The sequence below is a fragment of the Phaenicophaeus curvirostris genome, chromosome 5 (assembly GCF_032191515.1).
Source record: "Phaenicophaeus curvirostris isolate KB17595 chromosome 5, BPBGC_Pcur_1.0, whole genome shotgun sequence".
NCBI classification, from domain to species: Eukaryota; Metazoa; Chordata; class Aves; order Cuculiformes; family Cuculidae; genus Phaenicophaeus; species Phaenicophaeus curvirostris.
Genome location: NC_091396.1, coordinates 68,606,995 through 68,628,699, shown reverse-complemented (window position 1 = coordinate 68,628,699; position 21,705 = coordinate 68,606,995). Strand labels below are relative to the sequence as shown.

The window sequence follows — 21,705 nt, the reverse complement described above, 5'->3', positions numbered from 1 at the left end:
TTAAATTGAGCTGCAGCTTCCCAGCCATATGATTCCTCAATAAATGCAGTGATGGATTAGTTCTGGTTTGCTGGGGCTGCTTCCCTCTCCATTCCAGCTCTTCTCCGAGGGGCTGTAGGAACTGCTTTTGCATCCTATTTCAGATGTGATCCCTTGTCCTCCTCTCTAAGGGGGTAGAAGGGATCGCAGCCCAGTCGACCCCTCACCAGGCACCACTGACGCTCCCTCCTCGCTCCCGAGCGCTTACGCATCAGCAGGAAAACTGCATTACAGGATGCTGAGCGCAAGAGCTGTCATCACCCATCTCCCTGTAAGCATTAAGTGCTTCGGAAATGAGGGGTGGAAAATAAAATAATCCACTGATTGCATATTTTAGGCATTTTTTGCAGCCTATTTAAGGGGTAATGTTGTCATTTTGCTCGCTGGCCGTGCTCTCGAGTGCGGGATGCTCCAGCTGAGATTGATGCTCCAGGAGAAGAAACCTGGAATTTCCCTCTGCTCCTTTGTTAAGCTGTTTTCTCCTTCGGGAGTTCCACATCCCCGCTGCTCCAAAAGCAGGATTAGGGATTTACATACAGGTGTGACAGCAGGCAGAGCTCAGCCCCCAGCTCCAGCTGGAGCTGCAGGAGCTCAGCCCTCCCCCTGGCCCCACACCTCCCCAGTGCTCCCAGCACCACCAGAACAGGGAGGGGGGGACACAGAGTTGTGACCTATTTCCTGCTGAGGGTCTAAAAAAGCCACATTTTCAAGGCAGGCTGAAACAAAGGGAAGAAAACTGGGCAACAAGGACTCGCAACACCTACTGCTTTCTCTGACCAGCCCCAAACTGGAGAAATGCAGTCACCTCAGAGCAGGTTCCTATGGGACCAAGGTCACTCCACTCACCTTGGACACAAGGCAGCAGAATGGACTTTAAATAAATGAAAAACAGGTAATTGCGTCCAGCAGCCCATCTCCAGGAGCTCTTGCAGAGAGGTTCCCTGCACAAGGACAGGCTGACAGAGTTGGGGTTGTTAAGCCTGGAGAGAAAAGGCTGTGGGGAGACCTTGGAGCAGCTGCCAGCATGGAAAGGGGCTCCAGGAAAGCTGGAGAGGGGCTCTGGATCAGGGAGGGCAGGGATAGGGTGCAGGGGATGGTTTTTCACCTGAAAGAGGAGAGATTGAGATGAGATCTTAGGGAGAAACGATTTCCTGTGAGGATGGGGAGATGCTGGCAGAGGCTGCCTAGGTCAGTCCTGGCTGCCCCATCCCTGGAGGGGTTCAAGGCCAGGTTGGATGGGGCTTGGAGCCCCTGATCCAGTGGGAGGTGTCCCTGCCCATGGCAGGGGTGGGACTGGATGGGCTTTGAGGTCCCTTCCATCCCAAACCTTCACAAAACCAGAGCAGCATCCAAAGCCAGCAGAGGTTTTCGGTGAGGCAGTGCTGTCCCCCAAGACAGACTCCACCTCCAACCCTTGCAGAGAAGCTCACTGGCTGCCGGGGCTGCCGCTGGCTCAGCCTGGAGCAGCTGCTCCCCTGAGCTGGGGCTCATAAACCTTCCTGCCAGACCGAGGTGCCTGTGCTGAGGTCACAGCACCTCGAGGCTTGGCTGGCAGCAAGCCCTGAAGCATTTTAGGGGAGGGCGAGGGGATGCGCCAGCCCCAGCTGGGACAAAGCAGCCACAGCAGCATTAAAGTAGCCCTTTGACTGCCTGCCCGTAACCATGTGCTGCCGCTGGAAAGCTCCTGAAACATCCCTGGCCACCAGAAGCACAGTTGGATAGAGATATCTCAGCCCATTTATCAGCCATGGGACATCTCAAGCATCTGAAGTGGTGCGAGCTGTCTACAGGCAGACATCACGTGCCCCTCAGGACATTTAGATCATGGTAATGGGATATAAATATCTAATAGCTCAGAAAATGCTTTTGTGCAAGGCTCCACAGCAGAATTTAACTCTCTTTCTCCCTAGGCGTAGGCATCCAAGTAGAAGAGCTTATCTCAGCACTTAAAACATACTTTCTCCTCTAAGTTCCTCTGTGAGAGCTACTCAGGTCTGCTTTGCCGAAGAAAATGTAGTATTTTAGCTAATTTTAGTATTTACCTGGTTCTTGGAAGTCTTCTTCATTTGACAGGGTTCTGGATAAGATGAGGATAAGAGCTTCTTTAAACTGATCAAAGTGGACCTGTGGAACAAAAGGAGAAAGGTGGAACTCAACTGGTGCAGGTGATGAAATAAGAGGCCAATAATCCAGCAGGAAGATGGGCAGCAGTGCACAATCCCCGACCCCCACGCTGAGCTGAGGGCTCTGGCAAGAGCTACAGATGGAGAAATGACACGAAGGCACGGCCAGCATCTTTGAGCATGCGAGATGATGATTGCTCTCTCAACCCAAAGCGACTGCTTTAGTGCGTTACTTAGGGTTTTCCATCAAACTAGAAGATAAAATAACACATCCAGGGTACCCACCCTGCCCAGTGAAGAGATACTCAGCTCTGGAAGTGGCTCGCTGCCCTAATTAAGCTTCAGAAAACACTTTCCAAAGTGGACAAAAGTCACACCCTTTCCAGGGCAGCCCTGCCCCAGCTCCCACTCGCTGCAGCTCCGTGTGGAAACACCACGTCTGGAGCGTAGTTATGGGAAAAAAGAAGGAGGGATGAGGGGGTTCCCCCCCTGCTTTCCATCTGTGCCTTCCTGGAAAGCCTCCTGTCTCACCCCCACAAACAGTTGCGAAGGGGCCAGAGCATCCCTGGCAGCCGTGCCGGGGAATGCCAGCAATTCCAGCCGGGGGGGACAGAAACCCAGGGACAGCTGGGGAAGTTATTTGACATGGGTCAGCGGCGAGGCAGAGCTGGCTGCCACGATTTCTTTTGGCTAAATAAATCTTAGGGGAATTTTTAGCATTGAACAAGAGACAGACCTTGCATTTAAAGAACCCACCGGGGTCGCGTTCGCTGCAGAGCAAACCCAGCACGAGTGGCAGAAGCTGCAGTCAGGGAGGGTTTTTTGGGGCAGGCACAAGCAGTAAAGTCTAGATCTGAAGTTTGCCAGCTTGTTCTCGGGGCTGTGCCAGCCAGAAAACGAACAACGTGCTCCCCGGCTGCCGACGACAGAAGAGCTGGGGGTTCAGCAGCACAAATCCCCCCAGTGGTTTTAAACCTGATGCCATTAAACAGTTCCAAATACGTTCACTTGTCAGGGACGCCTTCATCTGAATACTAATTGCTGCCATTCATTTCCGAGGGCTGCAGGACTTCTAAAGGACAGTTTACAGAGAGAGGAGAATTTCCCTGATTAAAAAAAACCTTGACATTTAGACTAAATGAGGATGAATAAAAGATGAGGGCGGAACGAGTCGGTCGCTGGGATGGGCGCTGGGACAGGTTGCAATGGGACCACCCAGCAGCAAGAAAATAGAGTAAAAACCACTTTACATCACTCGTGCAAACACCATGAATAAGAGGGGAGAGTAAAACTGCCTGGGCGAGCACAAAGAGCACCCTAAAACATCATCTGCTCTGCCTAACCTGCTCTAGCCCATAACCTCGTGTTTGCCAAGAAGCACAAACGAAGGCGAGGAAGGACGAGGGGGGCTGAGCCCTCGCGGCTGCAGCTGCGCGGGACAGATGGCTCCAGCACCCAGGCTGCACAGCGATTTTACCATGACCACGACATCCAAAGGAGCCCACGGAAGATTAGGACAGGAGGTTTCCATCCTCCAGCACCGAGAAGAAGGATTTAAAATGCAAATGAGCAGCACAGGGTGCTTGCACAGGCTCAGAGAGGTCTCACAACACCTTCTGAGCAGCAGCACCCAGCTTTGTAGATGTAGCCCAAGCTGGCAAAGGGAGGAATGTTTTTCTTCAGCTCATCCCAACTCCAAATAATCAGGAAAACCCGTGTCTTTCATGGTGCACATCTGACCTGGGATGCTGCATGTCTGTACGCAGAATACTTAGAGAAATACAACTCTTAAAGCCAGAGCGTGCTCAAGTCCAAGCCAGGCAAGGCAGCCTGTGGGCCAGCCAAGCCACCACGTCACAATATCCAAGCTTTAAAGAAAGCAATCATAGAATCATGGAACGGTTTGGGATGGAAGGGACCTCGAAGTCCATCCAGTCCCACCCCCTGCCACGGGCAGGGGCACCTCCCACTGGATCAGGGGCTCCAAGCCCCATCCAACCTGGCCTTGAACCCCTCCAGGGAGGAGAGCACCTACTGCAGGAGCACGGCTCAAAGTACTATCCACTACGGGAAAAGAGCTTCCAACACTCAAGCCAACCCAAAACCTTTACAAACGCAAGGCAGAAAGCAAACAGCGGCGAAACAGCGGCAGGGTATGCAAAGTTTAATGCTCTTTTCAATGTGCTCAACTGAATTTGGGGTATGCCAGCTCAGGCATCTGCTCACAGAAGCTGTAACAGCACCACAAGAATGGATCCAAACCACCCAGCGGACTTCAGGAGGCAACAGCGCGGCTTACGCTCGTGTCCACCCAGGGCCCCGCAACGAGACCAGGGCTCTGCACAGTCCTAGGGACACGTTAAGTCCCCGGTGAGGAGCGTTTTCCCAGAACAAGCAGATCAGAGGCAAACAAGACTCATGTCCCACACGGGCACAGCAAGCCCAGCCCAACGTCACGAGGGAATCGGGGACCAACTGGCTGCTGAGCAACCCGAGCACCTCTGAGAAATCTTCACGCCTGCTTTAAAGCAAGTTTCCTACGAAGCCGTGACTTATTAGCACTAGAAAGAGAGCGTGCATGTGCCAAGCTACCTGCTGCTCCTCACCATTCCTCGCTGCAGTGCAGAGCAGCAGCCTGCAGCCACGCTCTCAGGGGCAAACCAGCATCGGTGACTACTTCCAGCTCCCTCTCCTTGATCTTTGAAGAGCGTCCTATTCCCAAACCTCTGTCCTTGCTTGCAAAATCCTTCCAGCAGCAGCAGCCAGAAGGTTAGAATCACAGGATCATTTGTGCTGGAAGGGATCTCAAAGCCCATCCAGTTACACCCTCGGCCACAGGCAGGGACAGCAAGGTTGCTCCAAGCCCCATCCAACCTGGCCTTGAACCCCTCCAGGGATGGGGCAGCCACCCCTGCTCTGAGCAACCTGGGCACATCGCTACAGATGGCAAAGTCAGGTGGGGAACACAGAGAGATCTTGCAACCAAACCTCCTGCCTGGCACGCACAAAGCCGCTGCGCCTCACAAGGATCAGCAGCACAGCGGGCGCAGAGGGAGCGTACCTGTAAGAGGTCACCAGCCCAAGGGAGCTGACGAGTGAAACCCCACGCCGCGGTGTCCTTGCTGCAGGCTGCTAACACAGTAGTGCTGAGGCAGGGTGAAACCTGAACTCCTCGTCCCTGGCTGAGGACAACCACAAAGGAATTGTCCTTGCACAGGGTCCAGCGGTGCCCAACTCACCCACTGTCCCTGCAAATCATAACTGCAGTCATCACTGGGGCCCATGAGCATCGTCACAGAATCATGGGATGGTTTGGGTTGGAAGAGATCTCAAAGCCCACCCAGGGGCAGGGACACCTCCCACTGGATCAGGGGCTCCAAGGCCCATCCAACCTGGCCTTGAACCCCTCCAGGGATGGGGCAGCCACCCCTGCTCTGGGCAGCCTGGGCCAGGGCCTCCCCACCCTCAGCATGAAGAATTTCTCCCTAGCATCTAACCTAAATCTTCCACCTTCCAATTTAAAGCCATCCCCCCAGTCCTATCCCTCTATGCCCTTGTAAGAAGCCCCTCCCCAGCTTTCCTGGAGCCCCTTTCAGCACTGGAAGCTGCTCTAAGGTCTCTTCAGAGTCTTCTCTTCTCCAGGCTGAACAACCCCTCGTACAGGAGGTGCTCCAGCCCTTGGATCATCTCCTTGGCCTCCTGAGCTCCCTCCAACAGATCCATGTCCTTTCTGTGCTGAAGATAGACACAGCTCTGCACTAACCGCTAATCAACTGGAACTACGTCTTGGTGTCTGGATGAAGAGGGAGCAGCTGCACACATCATCTCGGTCCCATTGTCAAGTGCAAGGTACCCGAGAAAACAGCTTTCCTGAGGAATCCCAGGAATTGCTGGCAACATCGCCTTCACACGCAATCATGTGAGGAAAGCAGCTTTGGGATGGATCGGCTGTGCCGCAAGCCAGGGTGAGATTTACACACCCTTGCCAGAGCCTGGAGATAGCGCACACCCATTAATCCTCGAAGCATCGCACAGAGCAGGGTGGGGGATGCAACGTGTGCAGCCCCTCAACACGATGCCAGCTCATCCCCCAGTCCATCCCAGCCACCCCATCAGCGAGCTCTCATCCCCCAGTCCATCCCAGCAACCCGATCACTGAGCTCTCATCCCCCAGTCCATCCCAGCCACCCCATCAGAGAGCTCTCATCCCCAGGCACAAAAGCCAGTGCCTGGCCCCACCACGTCACCTCTCAGCAGAAAAAACACTGCCCCCTCCCCAGTGCCCTCCCATAAAACCAGCCCTGGAAGTGTGGGTGAACAAAAGCTGCTCCCACCACCGAGAGGGACCGTCTGCGGCACAGAGCCAGCAGGGCAGGTGCAAGAAGCCTGTGCTCGGGGAGCAACATGTTTGCTGCTGTTCTCCCAACAAGCTTCCTCAGAAACCTGGAGGATTCGTAGACTCGCTAGGTAGGAAAAGACCTTTGAGATCAAGTCCAACCCTACCTGCCTACAACTAAACCAAATCCCTAAGCACCTCATCTCCCCGTCTTTTAAACATCTCCAGGGATGGGGATTCCACCACCCCCCTGGGCAGCCTCTGCCAGGACGTGAGAACCCTTTCCATGAAGAGATATTTCCTGATGTCCAATCCGAACCTTCCCTGAGGTTCGAGAGCTACGAAATCAGGCTTGCACTCAGCAGTGGCAATGCCCCACGTCTAACAAGCACAAAAGCTGAGGAGATAGAATCATAGAACCATAGAATAACCAGGTTGGAAGAGACCCACCAGATCATCGAGTCCAACCATTCCTATCCAATACTAAAATGGGGAGAAAACAGAAGAGACAAAGATTATTCTGACATTCAGAATAATCCATCCTCTAGAATGGGTCCAGAGGAGGCCACAGAGATGATCCAAGGGCTGGAGCAGCTCTGCTATGAGGACAGGCTGAGAGAGTTGGGGTTGCTCAGCCTGGAGAAGAGAAGGCTCCGAGGAGACCTTAGAGCAGCTTCCAGCACTGAGAGGAGCTTCAGGAAAGCTGGGGAGGGGCTCTGGATCAGGGAGTGCAGGGACAGGACAACGGGCTTTAAATTGGAAGGAGGGAGATTTAAATTAGACATTAGGAAGAAATTCTTCATGCTGAGGGTGGGGAGGCCCTGGCCCAGGTTGCCCAGAGCAGGGGTGGCTGCCCCATCCCTGGAGGGGTTCCAGGCCAGGTTGGATGGGGCTTGGAGCCCCTGATCCAGTGGGAGGTGTCCCTGCCCATGGCAGGGGTGGGACTGGATGGGCTTTGAGATCCCTTCCAACCCAAACCATCCCATGATTCAAGCCACAGGTTGGAAGTGAGGATGATCGCCAAAGACAAAGGGGGAGTGGGAACAAAATTCTCCTCAGGATGCCTCATGCCCTGGGACAGCTCGCAGGGACGGGCTCTCCTGGCTGGGATGCAGCTCCCATGATCCAGCATTCAGGATGCTTTAGCAGGAGCTTTTTGGTGCCGTTGGGCTGAGCGCTTATTGCATTTAACTTGGTTTTTCACCCACTCATAGGGATGAGCACTGCTGCTTTAGCCCTGGCCAGCTGTCACAACCACATTTTTTTCTACCTTTCTCTCTATCCCACCATCCTGCAAGCAGCAGAGCTGGACAACAGCATCCAGGCTGCAGAAGCTCAAGGCAGCTGAGCAGCACGGGGAGTTTCTGGTGCTCCAAGCAAATGCCACACTGCAAGACCAAAGGTCAGGAACCTCTGGATCCATCCGTGTTCCTGCCCCAGTGCCACTTGGTGTCAGCAGCAGAGCCACAGCCCCAGGGCAGGAGAGGAAGAGGAGGCTTTGTTTCTTAAAGGTATTATTCTGTTCCATGAAAAATTGAAGTTTAACAGGAAATTAGAGGTGGGACAGCTGCTTTGCTCCTGTCTGCGGAGAGCCCTGCCTGCCCTGCTCCCTGTTTTCTGATTTTAATGAGCAGTGATGGGATTTCAGGGTGAATTTGAAGGAAGCATCTGATGCACTCTGAGCAGTGTGCTGGGAAGGAGGTAACACAGGAGTGCAAGGACATCCACACCGAACACGAAGGTCCCCAAGGGCAAGCAGCTCGTGCTCAACACCCTGGCATTTAAAGGAACAGCCACAACTGAGGAATCGCTTTGGAAAGCACGGCATGCTCAGCAGCCACAGCTCCTCTGAGCTGGCAGGATGCTGTGTCCCACAAACGAAAGGGTCATTTGTCCCCAAAACCCCACCCAGGAGGGTCTGCGATGACTCCAGTTGTGTGTGGACACCAGCATCGGGTGACAGGGACAACGGCAGCTCAGCCAGCGACTGCTGGGGTTAAACAATATTCTCCACTTCAGAGAAACGTGCATAACGTGGCCCCACCACTTTAATTACAGCTTAAGTCAACGTAAATCACAGGCTCAAGCCTCGGCCTTATGTCCCCATCGCTGCCCGGGCGCCACAGCGTTGGTGCAAGCTCCCGGCGAGCTGGTTCAGGGAGATGACCCGGCCAAAAGCAGCTCTAGCTGGTGCTGGGGGCCAAGCAGCCACTTGGTGCAAGGACCCACCGCTTGGTCTGGCCTTGGACACTGGGAAAACACACCCTGCATCACGAGCCTAAGCGTAAAGGGGGGGCTTTCCAAGAGCTTCAGGCTGCCGACAGTCAAGGAAGAACCAGCAAGCAGTTTCCTCCCCATTATCACACTGAGACCACCCTGTGCCCACCCCGCTAACAGAACAACAGACCTCGCACGTCTTGTGGCCCCAGAGCCTCAGTGATGTTGGACATCCACAAATTACAGACATTCAGCCCCTTTTCATCACCCGCCCACGGCTCCCCGAGCTCCACGCTGCCCCAGCCTTACCCTGCCCAGGAGGTTGCCTTGCAGAAGGGTTTGCTGCAGCGCCGGGGCCACCTCCTCCAGGTGCAGCATGTGGCACAGGTCGGTGAGCTCCTCCTGTCCCAGGGACCCCGTGCCCGTGCTGTCAAAGCTGTCGAAGAGCTCCTTGAGGCGGGCTTCATACTGGTCCTGCTCAGCTTCATCCATCCCATAGCCTGACACGCTCACCTGCGGGGAATCAGAGAATCATAGAATCACCAAGTTGGAAGAGACCCACAGGATCATCGAGTCCAACCATTCCCATCAATCACTAACCCATGTCCCTCAGCACCTCGTCCACCCGTACCTTAAACCCCTCCAGGGAAGGTGACTCAACCCCCTCCCTGGGCAGCCTCTGCCAGGGACCAATGACCCTTTCTGTGAAATACTTTTTCCTAATGTCCAGCCTAAACCTCCCCTGGTGGAGCTTGAGGCCATTCCCTCTTGTCCTGTCCCCTGTCCCTTGGGAGAAGAGCCCAGCTCCCTCCCCTCCACAACCTCCTTTCAGGTAGTTGTAGAGAGCAATGAGGTCTCCAAGGGGAGAGACGGGGCTGCTGAGCATCGAGTGCAGCCCAGCACACAAAGGAGAAAAACCCAAGGGCTGGTACGGGTACAGCCCATGAAGCTTTTTGCTGCTGGTTTTGTTCACGTTAAGTGAACCGGGTGCTCCACCACCTCTCCAGCCTCTCACATCCCACTGAGGGAAGCCAGAAATCACACAGCCAAAAGACCGAGGGAAAAAATAGATCCTGTGGAGCCAAAGCCTAGGGGTGGGGACAGCCTGGGTGGCTCGGGCAGCCCGGCTGCATGTCCCTACCTGCCAACTCCTACCAGTTCCATGAGTGGCTCATTTAAGCTCAGCCAGAGCAGCTGAGGTGCTGCAGGGGAAAATTGTTCCCTTGAGCTCTGCTGGCTCCCAGGTGCTGCAGGTTCCTTAGCAAGGAGACAAACAACCATCCCAGCAGCAACATCTCACTGGTGGGAGAAAGCAAAGCCTGCTTGCAGTGGGGAGGGCAAGAGATCCCACATGCAAAGCCCAGGTGGTTCCCCCACTTGTCCAAGGGCTTCCAAGTCAACAATTCTTCACCTCTCCCATCCCACCACTAACCACATCGCAGCCCCAGGAACTGTTTGGGGAGGGAAATTTCCTGTCTGAAACGAAGGCTTTGGCTGGCATCTACTTCCCCAGCCTGTCTGCGGGCTCCCTGCCAGCTTGGGAAGCAGCAGCACAGCCTGGCGTGCACGGGCACCACAAGGACGTGCCACCACCTCAGGTGGCGCCTGACACCATCATCGCCAGCGTACACGGAGTGGCACTGCAGGGACCTGGTGTCCCAAAGACACAACCCCGGGGTGCTCAGCCAGCTACAGACCACCCCCCAGGGACCAGTGAGGTCTCATCCCTCTCAGCATCTCAGGGCTCCTGCAGCCACCTGTGTCACCCACAGTGCTCATGCACATCCTAGAACAAGCAGAGCTGCCCCAGCTGCACGGTGCAGCCCAATTTCACCTCCCTGCCCACCACCGCAGCCTCGAGGAACCCACTGATCTTCTAGAACACCGCGAGCCACTGCATCAGCTTGCACAAGCGCTCTGTGGCAGAGGGGCGATTGGAAAAGCACGTCCCACCCACGCGGCTGGATAACTGGGAAGCTTCCAGGGCAGACACTGCAGCAGCTGCATCCTCTATTTCGCCGGCCACCGGAGCAGATGCCAACGCAGAGCAGCGTCGGGCACCTGCTGAAGGCTGCGGAGCTGGTGCCAACCAGCACACGGGGTCCACAGGACAGGACTAGCCCAGCCCTCCTTCCTCCCCTGCTGATCTGGCAGCATCAGCAGACCTCTTCGGTGAGCCCACACTCCTTCTCCATCCCCACATCACTGAGCTCATCCCCCCGGTGTCCCTTGGTTTTCCCTACCCCCTGAGCTGCTTTAGCAAAGTGGGAAAGAGCGAGAGCGCAGATGGGTTTGTGCTCAACCCAGGGTGCAGAGGACGATCCAGCACCTGAAAACTCAGTGCCTGCAAGAAGGCAGCACGCACCAAACTAGCTTCCATTCCTTCACCAGCAGCTTTCCATCCCACCTGCCCCCACGGGGCTCGACAGCAGCTGCCACCGGGTACCGGCACTGGGAGAACCCTGCACACCCCAGTCACCCCCACCAGCAGCCCCCAAACTCACAGCCAAGCCTGCAGCAAAGGTGATTCCGACCCACAGAGCTTCCCAGGCATTTTCAAGCCTCTCACCTTCGGGGTCAACCACCTCCTGCCCTGCAGAGACCTCTCCAGCGCCCAACCCCACTTCCACACCACCAGAACCAGTTCCCCCAGTTAGACAGTGCGGAGAGCTAAATGCCACCTCCCAACGTATCCCCAAGCACCTGCGGTGCTGGAATACTGGGGTCACCCCCATCTCGCTCCCTACCAGCGGCTAGCCCCAAAACCTACCCTAGATGGGCCTGGATGGAGGCCCTGGGGAGCCCACAAGGAAAATAGGATTCCAAAAGGAGAAGGGCACTGGGGGCACAGTCCCTGCCCCGCAGCCCAGGTGGGTTTTCACAAGGGCACAGTGGCCCCGGTGTCCCCAGGGTTGGAGCTCACTGACTCTGCCCCATCTCAGCATGATCCAGCCACCCCTGTGCAGCCCACGGAGGGGATTTCACGCTTTCCAGGATGAAAAGCATGGGGAACAACTAAAGAAGGACGAGGCTCTTCGCCTACCTGCAGTCAGTCGCTAGCGGCGAGCCGCCGGCCGCGAGGAGATGCTGCGTGCATCCTGCACACCCTCCATCTTAGGCAGCTGCTCCGACTCGCAGCCGGCTCCGCAAGGTGACCCAAGATGCCTACTCCCAGCTGAATTATTCAGCAGCGCTTCGAGTGGAAAAAATAACCTAACCCTCCTACCTGATGAGCTCACGAGGCTGCCTGGCATCACCCAGCAGTCAGAATAATGAGGTCAGCGGCATCAGAGCCCCTGCGTGCGGAGCCACCCTCGGCACCCGGGGTCGGCGATGGGACTGGCAGCAGAGAAAGGGCTAAGAGAGGAGGGGGGCAACACAAGAGGCACACAAAGCCTGAATTAAAGCCCAGCCTTTCATCTCCGCTCCAGATGGGCCGGCAGCTGAGATGCAGGAGGGCAGCCTGGAGCCAGCAGGATAACGGGAGCGGGCGAGCGGCAGCTGAGCTGGGGCTCCCGGTCCCTTAGGAGGGGAAAGGGGCCGCTCCCTACACAGGGCATCACTTTGTTCAGATTTATAGCTGGCCTTCTGCGCCGTGTTAAGTCCCCCTAAATGACCAGCTTGAGCAGAAAGGTGCAGCTTCAAGACAACTACCTGGAGACGTAACCACATCAGTTTTTATTTCTCTCTGCCCTACGACAAGTCCTGGGAAGCAAAGCGCTCAGGGATGATGAGAAGAGGAAGTTTTCACTGTGTTTCTTTCCTTCCTTTAGATCCACCCCCTTCTGAGACCCAGATAACCTTTACAGCACACAATAGGGAGGTCCGATAGGACTAAATTCCCAGCCAGATTTAATGCAGACAATATAGGCTTAAACTCTAATTACCGCTTCCCATATTAAAGTGCCTGGAATCAATATCAGCCTCCAAGCTTTAGCTTCCAGCTGCTGAAGCCACAGATCACCTGGTCAATCAATAGCACCATTAAGTAAAAGCACCACATTGGTCATTTGACAGGAATGGTTGGACTTGATGATCCGGTGGGTCTTCTCCAACCTGGTGATTCTGTGATCCTGTGATTTAAGGGATGCTCTGCTTGGATGCCCTTGCGGGCTGCATCACCAACCACTCCTCTCCTGGGCTCTGCTCCCTCCAGCCCAGCCAGCCCTCTGCAGAAGGCAGCGCTGACCTCAAGCACGTCGCTTCCATCAACGGGTGACGAGAAAAATGCTGCTTTCGGCACTACTTTTGATCGCCTCCACACAAACGAGGGCCTGACAATTAGCGGTGTCTAAGCACCCAGTGGAGCACCAGCACTTGGGCCACCTCCAAAACACACGCAACAAGACCCCAAGACATAACTGTCCTGTAGCATCATAGAATCACAGAATCACCAGGTTGAAAAAGACACACTGGATCATCGAGTCCAACCATTCCCATCAATCACTAAACCGTGACCCTCAGCACCTCATCCACCCGTCACCCAGGGAAGGTGACTCAACCCCCGCCCTGGGCAGCCTCTGCCAGTGCCCAATGACCCTTTCCGTGAAAAATCTTTTCCTAACGTTCAACCTAAACCTCCCTGGCAGAGCTTGAGGCCATCCACCCCATGCTGAAGAGCGAGGCCACACATGGGTACCTTGAAAGCCACTTGCCCTTCCCCCTGTGCCTGGGACAACTGTGACGATGCAAACACAGCTGGCAAAACCCACCAGGACCCCTGGTTTTTGATGGCAAGGTTTATGACGAGATGCTCAGCAGCCACGAAAACCAGCCCCTTGAGCCCTTGGCTGGAAAGCTGGAGCTGGGGTTGTCTCCTCTAACTCATTATCTCCTTTCCCTAATGAACCATCTCCTCCACTGCAGCTCCAGAGTCACTGCCTACACCCCAAAGCCCCAACACAGGGTGATTGGAGCTCAGCCCAACCCGCAACGCATCAGTCTCCTCTTGGGGAGCAGCAGCACCACAAAAGGTCCCACCAACAAACTAAAAAGAAGGGGGAAAATGCCACCAGAAAACAATAAGGCACCCAAATATCCGTAAATCTTGGAGGGTCACTACCAGAGTCAACTCTACAGCTGGCGGTTCCTCCTCCCCATTGAGCACGGGTCATAATTTTCACTGGCTGCTTTGCACCTCAATGCCACCTCTCGTTGTGCTCCCCAAAACACAGCCAACCCCTCCAAAGCTGGCAGAGAAAAACAAGAGATGCTGTTAACCAAGCTCCACTCCGGATTAGCCAAGAAGCGATGGCATATAAAGTGCTAGAAATTTATGTAAAGAGCTTCAAAAGCAGTGCAGCGGTTTGAATATTCACACCACCCTGGTATTTGCATTGTAATAGGGCTTTTCAATCAGCAGCCTTCCCCTCAAGAAGCAAAAACAAAGCATCCATCTGTTTTGATTTTGCGAATGGGGCTGGAGTTGCTGCACTAACTCGGGGAGCCCTGGGTGCGATAAAGCTCAAGGTACAGGCACAGAGCTGATTAGTGGAGAAGTAAACAAAGTGAGCCGGTAATTTATCCAGCGATGCCTTGGTAATAAGGGATTCGGTAATTCCCACCGAGCTCAGCCCTGTGCCAGCTCCGATAAAGTCGGACTGTGCTGAATCACGGCGATAACGCGATTCCATCGCCCGCATCCCCGCTCGGCCGAGCGAAGGAGAAGGACGGGAAGGACCAACCCACCCAAACGGGCACCCAATGCACCCAGTGCCACTGGCTGGTGCTCCCAAGCCATGGATTTGCCTCACAGCCTCAGCCCCATCCTTGCACGGATGCGCCAGAGGTGACAGGCCCTCGGTTTGGGAGCAGACAGCAGATGCCGTCTGCCGCCCCGGTGACGGTGACGGCCACCAAAGACAGAACCCTCGCTGTTATTAATTCCTCCCACCACACCCTGCTGCTTCCTCAACTCAGCCTGCAGACAGCTGGTCTAGAACCGGCTCCCACCCCCACGTCTGGAGCATCCCTCCAAGAAAAGGATGCGGGACAGGCTGCCCTTGGCCAGCCTGCTAGACCGGTGCCAAGGCAAGAGGACAGTGGGGGTTTGCACATCCACCCCTGTACAGGCAGCTCTTGGCACCCACCCATGCCTCCAGACCCCCACTGACTACAAGACCTTGTCTCAAGCATCCCCCCTCTCCTCCAGCATCCCCACCTTCCAGCATCACCCTCCCTCTTTCAGTATCCTCAGCCGCCTCTCTCCTCCAGCATCTCCCCCTCTCTCCTCCAGCATCTCCCCCTCTCTCCTCCAGCATCCTCTGTCCTCTTCCAGCTTCCCTCCTTGCTCTGTCCTACTGCATCTCCTCTCCTCTCTTCCAACATCACCCTCCACCTCTCTCCCAGCATATCCCCCCGCTCTTCCAGTGTCCTCCTAACCTCTCTTCCAGCACCTCACCCCACACCTTTCAGTGCTCCAGCATCTCCCCCTCCATTCCAGCATCACACCCCCTCTCTTTTCCAGCATCATTCTTCCCCTTTCAGCGCTTCCCTCTCTATTCCAGCACTCTCCCCAACTCCAGCATCACACGCACCCCTTCCAGCATACCCCTCCCTCCAGCAACTCCCCATCTCTATTCCAGCATCCCCCCGATCTGTTCCAGCAGTCTCCCCCACCTCCCTTCCAGCCCCTCTCCCCCCACCTCCCTTCCAGCCCCTCTCCCCCATCTCCCTTCCAGCCCCTCTCCCCCACCTCCCTTCCAGCCCCTCTCCCCCCATCTCCCTTCCAGCCCCTCTCCCCCACCTCCCTTCCAGCCTCTCTCTCCCCCCACCTCCCTTCCAGCCTCTCTCTCCCCCCACCTCCCTTCCAGCCTCTCTCTCCCCCCACCTCCCTTCCAGCCTCTCTCTCCCCCCACCTCCCTTCCAGCCTCTCTCTCCCCCCACCTCCCTTCCAGCCTCTCTCTCCCCCCACCTCCCTTCCAGCCTCTCTCTCCCCCCACCTCCCTTCCAGCCTCTCTCCCCCCATCTCCCTTCCAGCCTCTCTCCCCCCATCTCCCTTCCAGCCTCTCTCCCCCCATCTCCCTTCCAGCCTCTCTCCCCCCATCTCCCTTCCAGCCTCTCTCCCCCCATCTCCCTTCCAGCCCCTCTCCCCCCATCTCCCTTCCAGCCCCTCTCCCCCCCCCTTCCAGCCCCTCTCCCCCCACCTCCCTTCCAGCCCCTCTCCCCCCACATCCCTTCCAGCCCCTCTCCCCCACCTCCCTTCCAGCCCCTCTCCCCCACCTCCCTTCCAGCCCCTCTCCCCCACCTCCCTTCCAGCCTCTCTCTCCCCCCACCTCCCTTCCAGCCTCTCTCTCCCTCCACCTCCCTTCCAGCCTCTCTCTCCCTCCACCTCCCTTCCAGCCTCTCTCTCCCCCCACCTCCCTTCCAGCCTCTCTCTCCCCCCACCTCCCTTCCAGCCTCTCTCTCCCCCCACCTCCCTTCCAGCCTCTCTCTCCCCCCACCTCCCTTCCAGCCTCTCTCTCCCCCCACCTCCCTTCCAGCCTCTCTCTCCCCCCACCTCCCTTCCAGCCTCTCTCTCCCCCCACCTCCCTTCCAGCCTCTCTCTCCCCCCACCTCCCTTCCAGCCTCTCTCTCCCCCCACCTCCCTTCCAGCCTCTCTCTCCCCCCACCTCCCTTCCAGCCTCTCTCTCCCCCCACCTCCCTTCCAGCCTCTCTCTCCCCCCACCTCCCTTCCAGCCTCTCTCTCCCCCCATCTCCCTTCCAGCCTCTCTCTCCCCCCATCTCCCTTCCAGCCTCTCTCTCCCCCCATCTCCCTTCCAGCCTCTCTCTCCCCCACCTCCCTTCCAGCCTCTCTCTCCCCCCACCTCCCTTCCAGCCTCTCTCTCCCCCCACCTCCCTTCCAGCCTCTCTCTCCCCCCACCTCCCTTCCAGCCTCTCTCTCCCCCCACCTCCCTTCCAGCCTCTCTCTCCCCCCACCTCCCTTCCAGCCTCTCTCTCCCCCCATCTCCCTTCCAGCCTCTCTCTCCCCCCATCTCCCTTCCAGCCTCTCTCTCCCCCCATCTCCCTTCCAGCCTCTCTCCCCCCACCTCCCTTCCAGCCTCTCTCCCCCCACCTCCCTTCCAGCCTCTCTCCCCCCACCTCCCTTCCAGCCTCCCTCCGTCTCCCTTCTCCCTTCCAGCCTCCCTCCCCCATCTCCCTCCCAGCATCACACCCCCGCTTCCAGCACCCCCATCTCCATTAAAGTGTTTCCCTTCCCTTCCAGCATCCCCCTCCTCATCCCTTCCAGCCTTTTCCTACCTCTCCCTTCCAGTCTCTCCTCCCCGCATCTCCCTTCCAGCCCCCCATCCCTTCCCACCCCCCCCCCCCAATCCCCGCACACGCGGCCGGACGCCCCGGGAAGGGGCGGGCAGCGCTCGGCACCGCCCGCAGGGGAGGGACCGGCAGCTCCCGGAGCCCCCAGCCTCCCTGGGGCTTCGTGACCCCCCAATCCCCGTCCCCATCTCCATCCCCGTCCCCCCCATCCCTCACCCGGCGCGGTGCCGCTGCCGGTGCCGGCGGTGGGAGCGGAGCCGAGCGGAGCCGAGCGGAGGGGCCGGGGGAGGCGCTGCGTTCGAATGCGGCCGCGTTTATTGGGCTGCGGCTCGGGGGCGGCCCCGGGGCGGGGGCGAGCGGCCGCCTTTGTGTGGCTGAGCCCCGCTGGCACCGCCCCCAGCCCGGCCGCCGCGGCCCCGGGGACGTCGCGGTGATCCCCGCTGTCCCCACCCCCGGGGCATCGCCGGGGCTCCCTGCCATCCTGCATCCCTGGTGCCATCACTGTGGTACCCGCCACCCCGCATCCCTGGTGGCATCACTGTGGTACCCGCCGTCCTGCATCCCTGGTGCCATCACTGTGGTACCCGCCGTCCTGCATCCCTGGTGCCATCAATGTGGTACCCGCTGTCCTGCATCCCTGGTGCCATCAATGTGGTACCCGCTGTCCTGCATCCCTGGTGCCATCAATGTGGTACCCGCTGTCCTGCATCCCTGGTGCCATCACTGTGGTACCCTCCATCCTGCATCCCTGGTGCCATCACTGTGGTACCCGCCGTCCTGCATCCCTGGTGCCATCAATGTGGTCCCTGCTGTCCCATATCCCTAGTGGCATCACCCCAGCTCCCTGCTGTCCCACATCCCTGGTGGCATCACCCCAGCTCCTTCCTATCTTGCACCCCAGCATGGCATCACTGTGGTCCCCACTGTCCCACATCCTCGGGTGGCATCACTGTGGTCCCTGCTGTCCCAGAACCCAGGATGGCATCACCCCAGGTCTCCACTGTCCACTCCCCAAGGTAACATCACCCCAGCTCCCTACTCTCCCGCACCCCTGGTGGCACCACTGTGGTCCCTATTGTCCTGCACCCCAGGGTGGCATCACTCCAGCTCCCTGCTTTCTCGTGCCCCTGGTGGCACCGCTGTGGTACCCGCTGTCCCGCATCCCAGGGTGCTCTCCTGCACCTCAGGGTTGCGTCACCCCGGCTCCTCACTGTCCTGCAGCCCAGGGTGCCACCACCCCAAGTGCCACTGTCCCACACCCAGCCTGGCCCCACCGCAGTCCCCACTGCCCCAGCTCCGGGGCGCTGAGGCACCTTCCATGGGCACCAGCAACACCCAAGTGCTTGCTTAAACCTCAGCAGCCCTCGCTGGAGGCTGGTGCTGAGCGTGGGCTGAATGACAGGGAGCCAACGGTCCCCGAGGGTTGTGGATCTCTGCTGGCTAATAAAGGGTTCAGCTCACTGCAGTCTGCTCTTGCACAACTGCACGGGCTTATTGTGCTGCTTCATTGCGAAAAGATCAGGGATGTAGCAACTTCTAAGCCCTCTTCCCTTTTTTTAAGGTGACAGGTTGCCCAGGGAAGTCCTGGCTGCCCCATCCCTGGAGGTGGTCAGGTTGGATGGGGCTTGGAGCCCCTGATCCAGCAGGAGGTGTCCCTGCCCAGGGCAGGGATGGAACTGGATGGGCTTTAAGGTCCCTTCCAACCCAAACCATTCCATGATTCTATGACTCTGAAACTGGTCTGCAGGTTCAAAATCTTTATGAGGGAGGAGCAAGGGGAACATTTGCCTCATACTCAAATTCAGCCGGTGGTGGAAACCTTGCTTCCAGAGGACACCAGGCTTAAAGCCCCATGAGATCCCACAGCTGGGATATGGGCTGGCTGTCCATGTAGTCCCACCAGCCACGACAGGGACACCTCACGCCAGCTAAAAAGCACAATAACATAGTTACGGTGCTGCGGCAGCCAGAGCAGCTCTGCTGCGCGAATGCGCCCACCTGGCTGTTGCTGCCCAGTGCCCAGCGCCCACGACGTGGGATGTGGCAGAGCTGAGAGGGACCCCAGCACCGACCAAAGCCCTGCGGGCCATGTCCCACGATGACAGACGTGTGGAAAGGTGACTTTAAAAGCCTTGCTGAGGGGCTTTGCTGGACAGATGTTAGCAGCCACGGCTTTGTGCCGAGGGAGGGCTTTTTGTTTGCATTTTTAACATTTGCCATTTTTCTCCGATGCTTTCTTCTGCCCTGACACTTGCTGAGGGTTTTTCTTTCTTTCTTTTCTCTCTCTCTTTCCGCGTTTTCTTTTTTTTCATCCCCGGTTCAAACACTTTTTTCACTGTGTATTATGTCCAAGTTGAAACCATCTGGTGCTTTGTTTTGTTGCCAGCCCGGCGAGTGCCAGGACCTTTATCCCCCTCGCCCTCCTCCTCCTCCCCGTGACAGCGCTGGTGCCTCGCTAATCCAAGCGACAGCCCCCAAAATCTCCGCTGTCACCCAACAAAGCCACCCAGCGCGTGTCTGCAGGCGTGCAGCCGGATGGGCAACGGGGACACGAGGCAAATCCCTGACTCATTCTTGGGACCAGCTGTTAGCAAAGGCATCCTGGTTTTATTTCAGTTCTGGAGTCCTCAGCTCAGGAAGGAGATGGAGCTGTTGGAACAGGTCTAGAGGAGGCCACAAAGATGATCCAAGGGCTGGAGCAGCTCTGCTGTGAGGACAGGCTGAGAGAGTTGGGGTTGCTCAGCCTGGACAAGGAAGCCTGCAAGTAGACCTTAGAGCAGCTTCCAGTGCTGAAAGGGGCTCCAGGAAAGCTGGGGAGGGGCTCTTGATCAGGGAATGCAGGGAAAGGATGAGGAGGAATGGTTTTAAGCTGAAAGAGGAGAGATTGAGAGGAGATCTTAGGAAGAAATGTTTTCCTGTGAGGGTGGGGAGGCCCTGGCCCAGGTTGCCCAGAGCAGTGGTGGCTGCCCCATCCCTGGAGGGGTTCAAGGCCAGGTTGGATGCAGCCCCTGATCCACTGGGAGGTCTCCCTGCCCACGGCAGGGGGTGGAATTGGATCAATTCCACCTTCAAGATCTCTTCCAACCCAAAACATTCTGTGACTCTATGATTTTTCCCCCACAGGAGGAAAACACGCTTCTAGGATCCATGGAGCCCTGCCAGACCCCACCAGACTATTTTTGGAGCCCCCTTCCCGCAAGCAGCTGTGCTTGATGATGGCATTTGGAACCAAGCACCTTCCCTGTGAGCTCAGCGGAAGGAAACCTCTGCTTACCCACGCCGTCACGTGCGACACACACCAAAAAAAACAAACAACAAAGGGGAGCATGTGGAAAAATCCAAGCTGCCTCCCATGGCTGGGCTGGACCCGGCACCACGGCCAAGCTCGGGGGCTGGCGTGGAGCCACGTAAAAAGAGGTTCAGTGGGCGTGGGCGCCTGCGCAGGCAGCGGGTGACCCCTCGGTGAGGCCGTGGGCACTCGGTCCTGGCCGAAACACCCTCCCAGCTCGGCTCCCACCGCCCCGTCACGCTTCCCTTCCCATTCCCCCCACACAATGAGGAGCTTTGTTCTGCCAGAGCGAGGAGGCTGCGGCATGGGGAGCTGGGGGAGAACCAGAAGCTGCTCCTGCTTTTTGGGGGTCTCTTCCTGCTGTTGGGCACGAGAAAGCAGGGCTATAAATTAGCAAAAAATAAAAAGCTACGAAACCAACAGCAAAAAATAAACGATTGGGGCATTTAGGAAAAGGCTCCATAGGAAAAGGCTCTGTAGGAAAAGACGCCGTAGGAAAATCAAGCTGCAAAAATCCCCAGTGCAGGGAGAAGTTTGGGATGAAATAAGCTCAAACTTGGATTCTTTTTGCATAAAACAATGGGGAGCTCAGCAGTGTTGCAGTGCCGGGGCTGCGGCTCGTTGCTGCCATCGCACGTCCAGTTCCCGCTGTACAAGTTGCATTCCCATCATCCCAACCTGGGCCTGATCCTGCACACCCCTCAGCTGCGCAGGCGGCTCTGCTTGTGTCACCAGCCTGGGAGACCCTCGTGTTTGCCAGGCCAGCTCCTCACTGCAAGAAGTATTTGGATGGATGCTCCATCCCGGGGAGCACACCGTCCCGGCAAAGCATCTGCCGTAGGAGACTCAACCCAGCCAAGTGTTGAGCCCCGCACGTGGGTGGCAACAACCCCACGCAGCGCTCCAGGCTTCAAGTTAAGTTTAGAAAAGACCTCTAAGCTCATCCAGTCCGACCATCAGCCCAACATCACCATGCCAACTAATTCATGTCTCTAAGCACCAAATCCACATGCATTTTGAGCCCCTCCAGGGAGTGGAGACTCCACCACTGCCCTGGGCAGCCTCTGCCAGGGCTTCACCACTCTGTTAGGGAAGAAATGTTTCCAAATATACAATCTGAACTTGTCCTGGTGTAAGTTGAGGCCATTTCCTCTTGTCTTGTCTCTTATTACTTGGGAGAAGAGACCAGCACCCACCTCACCACAACCTCCTTTCAGGAGCTGCAGAGAGTGATGAGGTCTCCTCTCAGCCTCCTCCTCTCCAGGATAAACAGCCCCAGCTCAGCGGCTCCCAGACTCCCTGTTCTCCAGCCCCTTCCCCAGCTCCGTTCCCTTTGCTGGACACTCTCCAGCCCCTCAATGTCCTTCTTGGAGTGAGGGGCCCAAAACTGACCCCAGGATTCGAGGTGTGACCTCACCAGCACTGAGTCCAGGGGGATGATCCCTTCC

At 57.1% G+C, this 21,705-nt stretch overlaps 1 protein-coding gene across 1 annotated transcript in view; it reads right to left on the bottom strand.

Annotated features, from left to right (window-relative positions):
• Positions 1 to 17,239, bottom strand: part of NIN (ninein) — a 179,699-nt gene extending 162,460 nt beyond the window's left edge. The window contains exons 1-3 of the mRNA XM_069856937.1: positions 17,185 to 17,239; positions 9,025 to 9,228; positions 2,082 to 2,163 (exon numbers count right to left, since the gene is read on the bottom strand). Of these exons, the coding sequence (XP_069713038.1) occupies positions 2,082 to 2,163; positions 9,025 to 9,207 (265 nt within the window). The 5' untranslated portion in view covers positions 9,208 to 9,228; positions 17,185 to 17,239. The remainder of the gene's footprint in view (positions 1 to 2,081; positions 2,164 to 9,024; positions 9,229 to 17,184) is intronic.
• Between the last annotated feature and the right edge of the window lie 4,466 nt (positions 17,240 to 21,705).